General features: G+C 38.3%; 1 protein-coding gene across 2 annotated transcripts in view; it reads left to right on the forward strand.

The window, feature by feature from the left end:
• TWSG1 (twisted gastrulation BMP signaling modulator 1) overlaps positions 1-5,570 on the forward strand; it is a 34,748-nt gene extending 29,178 nt beyond the window's left edge. For both annotated transcript variants that reach the window (XM_067699698.1, XM_067699699.1), the window contains exons 4-5: positions 791-1,057; positions 2,538-5,570. In XM_067699698.1, coding sequence (XP_067555799.1) covers positions 791-1,057; positions 2,538-2,719 — 449 coding nt within the window. In that variant the 3' untranslated portion in view covers positions 2,720-5,570. The remainder of the gene's footprint in view (positions 1-790; positions 1,058-2,537) is intronic.
• Positions 5,571-6,360: the final 790 nt, after the last annotated feature.

Below are 6,360 nucleotides of genomic sequence, written 5' to 3' on the forward strand. Positions count from 1 at the left end.
GGGCACATTGGTGTCTGCCAGATTTTTCCATATTAAAGTCACCATTAACCCCTTTGTAATTGATTAGTATTTTGTAGAGTTTTCCAAGAGTACATCAGTATGCTCCTCATCCAACCTCTACCCACCAGCCTTAGCATCCATTGACAACTCCCATCTGATCAAACACCTCTATGATGATTGCCAAATGGTGCTTTACTCTTTCCTTCATTTCGTCTACATTTATCCTTTGGCACTCTGCTAAAAGGAAGAGCTTTCCCTTCTCTTCCATTTTTTTATTCTTTTATTTATAATATAAGGACTCATCCATCCCTATTTTATTCATAGGGTGGTAATCCATTACTATCACTATTTATTTTAATGTTAAAATTGTCAGTTTGGCCAGTGGGAGCCCCTTCAGGTTGCCTCCTGTGTTGTTTTGACGTGTTCCATCATTCATTGATCACTTCCTTACTTTCTGGCACAGAAAGGTGTTCCAGGGTCATTTCGGACGTTCCCTAACCTAGCCCTGGAGTCAGTCTTTCCCCCAAGGAGCTCTGTTCCTCTTAGCCAAGGATAGGTATTTAGAAAACAAGATCTGGGCACTTGGTGTGCTCAGTGCTACTAGGGTGTCATCGCCTCTAGGCCCTCTCAGCAAAAAACCGAGGAAGGTATCTATGTACAGTGTTAGAAGGCACCTGATTTTAATATGTTGGAGCTTGGATTGCAAGGCAGTACCTAAGAATATCTCATGACAGTCAGTGAGAAAAAGAAATTTTATTCTCTTTGCCTTCCTCGCCACCCCCCCCCCCAGGTATGTGTAATCCTCGAAACTACAGTGACACGCCTCCAACTTCAAAGAGCACAGTGGAGGAGCTTCATGAACCCATCCCTTCTCTCTTCCGGGCACTCACAGAAGGAGACACTCAGTTGAACTGGAACATTGTTTCCTTCCCTGTTGCAGAAGAACTTTCACATCATGAGAATCTTGTTTCATTTTTAGAAACTGTGAACCAGCCACACCACCAAAATGTGTCTGTTCCCAGCAATAATGTTCATGCACCTTATTCCAGTGACAAAGGTAACTGCCAAAGTTGGCTTTTTCTCTCTTGCCCCCCTCACTTTCTCTGTGGTCTGTGAAGCCTATATTAACACTTTCTTTTAGAGTAGCTTTTTGGTTTTGAGTGTGTATGGTCTTAAGTAAGTTCTGGACTTTAATAACCCCAATCCCTGAGTAAACAAGGAGGAGTTGTTCTCACAACTCCTTCAGACTTCTGGTGATAGAAGTTCTGTTGGAAAATAGATAACCAGGTTCTAATTTTGATATTTATTTGCATTATGCTTTCATTGTTCTTTTCATGAGATAGCAACAAGGCTGCTTACCTTATGCAGAGTTGTTCATCGTCAGGTAACATCCAGAGTGTCCTAGGAGGTAAGGTTTCTATAGTAGCATTAGTGCCACGAATGCTGCCAGGTAATCAGCTGAATTTGTTAATGAGCAAGTTGGTATTACATTCACCTCATTTCCAAGTGTAGCCTTACCCCAGGCAGTGCTCTGCAAATGAGTGCCGTTGGTCAGAAGGGACACTGAATGAGAGAGTGACGTGTACAACTTGGAGAAGCATGTTAAGGAACATTTATTAGTGAACACAGGTCATACCTTAACTTTGGAATGTAAAAGGCATGTAATTTTCATAATGTCTGATGTTTTCAAATTAAAGGCTCCACACAATTTCACTGTGGAAGAATAAGACAATTATGAATATTGCAGTTATTTCTTAAAATATGAGATGAGTTATATATAAACAGTATAATTTGTGCTTTTTTTTTTGGCTTTTTTTGTTGTGCCCTCCATTACAACCCTGTCTATAAAGTCGTATGAACTTTGGCCATCAATAGTAAAAGCAAAACAGCTTTTGTTGATAAAGAATAAGAATCCTTATTTCCTCTCAGGTTAAAGTACTTTATAAGACAAATTATAAATCTTGGGAAACATCAGAAATGTACCGAAATGTGTTTGCTACCACTTTCCCATTATTAAAATGTAAATGATCAACATGCTAGATATTAAATAATTCATAAATTTTTCTCAAAGGTTATTCAAATTCATGATCTAATAAGCAGGAAGCTAATTCCTAGAAACACCACCCAGGATAATTTCTAATAGCTAATGCTGAATTGTGCCACATTGCTAATCACATTGCATCATTTGAATTATTTTATTGTAAATTCTCAGTATAAATTTAGAACAGTGTTTTTCAAACTTGTTTTAGCTGGAGAATTCTCTCCTTATGGAAATCTTATCAGAAATGCCCAGATCCAAGTCTGACATCTGAGGAAGTGGTGAAGGAAGCCCTTTGTGTCCGAGCTGGAGGGGGAAACTCCCTTCTCAATGTGATTAACAGATGTGATCTTTTTTCCCCACACCTCACCTGTTGTCCTGGGCAGACTAGCAGCAAGAGAGCTAAGATAAATAACTGTTAATAATATTCAGCTAAGTGTTAAAGCCTTTCCTGCTTTTCCTATTTATTGTGCTAAAATCTTAATCTTTTATTTTTCAGAACACATGTGTACTGTGGTTTATTTTGATGACTGCATGTCCATACATCAGTGTAAAATATCCTGCGAGTCCATGGGGGCATCCAAATATCGCTGGTTCCATAACGCCTGCTGTGAGTGCATTGGTCCAGAGTGTATCGACTATGGTAGTAAAACTGTCAAGTGTATGAACTGCATGTTTTAGAGAAGGAAATGGTATGCACGCCAAAGCAATTTAGTCAAGGGTATGAAAAGCTATTCAGTGATGTTACTGGTTGCACCCAAATGCCAGCAGGTTGGGAAGATGTGAAGAGTTTGGATTGAGTTACTTCTCAAGTATGACAAATCCGGGATTGTGTTAAATTATGTTTATAACTGCTCTTATTGATCTTACTGCCCGCTGGCAGCGATAAACCCTTTCTTCTAAACACATGTACAGCTTTGATCACGTGAGAAGCAAGTGCATAGAGAACACCTTGAGAGAGGAGAGGTTTCTAACACAAAGCCTGGTGTCATTTTCTTGTCACATTCCAGAAGCCTTTTGTGTCGAAGGTTTACAGCATGTTAACATAGGTTATGATTTCTTCATTGTACTACTCCTAGAACACTGAGTTTTTAGAGTTGTTTGCCATTTTTCACTGTGCCTGGTGTTATTTACCTGTTCTATAAGTAGGGTAGATATCCAAATATATCACCCTGTGTTCTCACCAAAAAATCACCGTAAAAAGCTTAATTTCAGACCTCTTTATGTTGGTTTTAGAAGGTAAATGCTTACAGTATTTTACAATTTAAAACACTTCCATAGCCGAATCCACTCTACGCTACACATACCGACAAAGCTGTAGGGAAAGTTTCTCCTCCTCCTCCATCCCCGGCCCAAAGTACTGCTGTAGGTAGTGATGAAGCATCTTTACCAAGAATTGCAGGGCACACCTATGAGGCTCTGTGAAATACACTGCTAGGGTATATAAGAAGGGAGAGCTTTCCTCTGACTTAAGGTACCAGCTTAAATAGCTCCAGGAAAGGGAAACCACTGCCAACCGGACTCCAGGGAAATTTTATGGAAATGGCAGGGCTGTGGCTAGCTGGACAGTGGGGATGAGGCTGCTCAGGCTTCGCGCCACGTTCTCCAGTGGACGGGTGGTTGGAGGGGATAAAGCAGAGAGTTCCAGGAATGAACGGGGAGGGTTGAAAATACCCGGTATTCTAGTGGAAGCAAACTTAAAACTACTTACATTCATTACGTTGTTATTTTGTAATCTTTCCTTTAGGTTTGTATATAGATCAGGTGTTCTTGTTAAACAAGGGTTATCACACAGTAGGAGGTTAAGACTGTGAACTGCCGCCCACGCCCGCAAAATTCCCTGTTCAAGATGACATTAACTCTAAACACACTTCAGAACATTTGGGCAGCTTTTTATATAATGTTTCAATGAAGATAAGTTTAAATAGTATGTGCCTTCATGGTAATAAAATCTCCATCTTCAAGCATGAACCTGAAACGTACATATTTATATTCAGAGACTCTTAGCTTTACAGAATTACTAATTTCTCAAATAGTATGTATTTGAACTCTAAGTAACTTTTAGGAATACCTATTTGTATATCTAAATACTGTAGTATATAAAAATGAATAATGCTCTTTGTATTCATTATCTGGACAATGGTTAGTTACAAGATCATATGTAATATTATGATTATCATAAAATGTAAAGACTTGACACCTTTTCTGCTCTTTCAGATAACTCTAATGAACACTCAAGGTACTTTAGCATTTTAAAAAGTTGAAATTTAGCTCATGGATGTATTTTTTGGATGGGAAAACGTTGGGATGTCCTTTTCTTTTACCTGGAATGCCTTTTTTTATGAGTGCCTTGAAAACAAACATTAGCTCCCTTTCTTCATTAATACCTATAAAACTGAAGGTTTTCTTGAACTTACGAAATAATTTTAAGAAGTCTGCAGCCAGCTGCTTCATTTCAACTTTGCTGTTTTTCAGACTCATTTATACTTAGGAATAGAGGAATGCTTTTGTGTTTATTGACAACATACTTAATGTTTCCATAAATATGTCAACAGATTTTTTAAACTGCATTTATCTTCCTTTTTAGGTATTCATTATTAAATTTTAAAATGTAGTATCTCTTGTTGGGAGAATAATTTCTTGAACCATGTTATGTTTTAACTGATTTTTCTTTCCTCTATTTCTCCAAATAGAAATTATCCCTAAATATAATGGTAAGTTGTATATTCAAATTTTACTTAATTTTTTGTCTTATGAAGGGGTTAAAAGAAAGTGTTCGCCTAAACGATTCCATTTCCAGTTCTATAATGTACTTCAGGTTTTGAATAACAATATTTTTACAAATTAAAAGTATAACATTTGGGAAACTGATAGCCCCACTAAAATTTAGACCTTCTATTACCATTCCAAGCACAATTCACTTCTATACTGAAGCTCTGATTTAAAAAAAAAAAAAAATTAATCAAAAGTTAGGTTACCTTTCTTATAACTGGATCCAAAACATTAAATCTTAAGTCTGTAGGTATTATAAAAACCATATACAAAAGGTTCTTTCCTCTAGTAAGACATGTCCTTGCTTGTTGGTTTTCCTGTTTCCCCCATAACATCTAATTATTACTGAAACTGTACTCATAACAGTGGCACCAAATCAAATGATAATTCAAATGCAATGTCTTTGTTTACAGAGATGCTATAAAAGAGAGGCCTTCATTTAGAAATATGATTTCTAAAGTTTCAGAAAACAAAATTGATAAAATGTTAGAATATTTGAATAACTATTTATAAATCAGAATAACATCAAAACGGAGAAAAGGAACTAAGACTTCTGAAAAATGAGGTAAATATAAATAAGCCACATATTTAAAGTTTGTTTTTAATAAAATCTTCGTTGAAGATTTTTTAATCTATTCTGCATTCCCAAGACTTTTATGTTTATTGTATTTTACATGATCTACAATATATAAAATTATGTATTTTTTTCTTTGGTTGTTCCTATAAACAAAAAAGTATTTTAATAAAAAATTAAAATGAGTGTGCCATGTTTTTGTTAACTTCGGCATAACAAACCAAAATAAGTTTGCCGTTTCTGTCTAGTGAGGTTATTGTTCAAGGGATCAGCCCAGGCATGCCTCCTCTCTGGACGTCCCTACAGAGTCTGCTGAAACAAACGATCTTTCACAGTTTGCTCTCTGTTTTTTCGTGGGCTTTATTCCAATATGGGGAAACCTTTGAAATGAAATACGTACCTTCTCCTTGCTTGCTCTGTGGGCCTTGTGATGCCAGCCAGCCTCACGAGAACTTCCTGGTGGTGGAAGGAGTCACTGAGAGAACAAGGTGGGAAGAGACTCCCGGCCGTTCCGCACTGACTCTCAAAGGGCAGTGTTACTGGAATTGAAAGCCCTCAGCTGTACACTCGTGAAATCAGTGTTATTTCACAGAATGTTTTGACATCCTAGTGGAGGGGGGATCTGGAGAGGGGAAAGTTCAAGAGGACAGGTTCCCCGCCTGAGTGACTTCAGGGATGATGGACCTGAGGGGTAGATTAGTTTCAAGAACGATAGTTCACTTGAGTTGGAAAGATGTTCTTTCCGAATGGTGGGCAGTCGTGTGGAGCCGAGGGGAGAGAGGGTCAGAGTTGGGGGTGGAGGGTGTCTCTGAGCTTGAGGAGTGAGCAGGGGCCAGACCGTGGGCAGGCTGGTGCCCATACCCGTCAGCTCCGCCCCCGGCGTTTTAGTCCATGGAGCCGGTGGGCACGCCTGCAGCCTGTGGTTTAGGAGTTACGGCTTTGAGCCCTTAGAGATTTTTCCTAACCAACAGAAAAT

The sequence above is a fragment of the Pseudorca crassidens genome, chromosome 12, assembly GCF_039906515.1.
Source record: "Pseudorca crassidens isolate mPseCra1 chromosome 12, mPseCra1.hap1, whole genome shotgun sequence".
Taxonomy (NCBI): Eukaryota; Metazoa; Chordata; class Mammalia; order Artiodactyla; family Delphinidae; genus Pseudorca; species Pseudorca crassidens.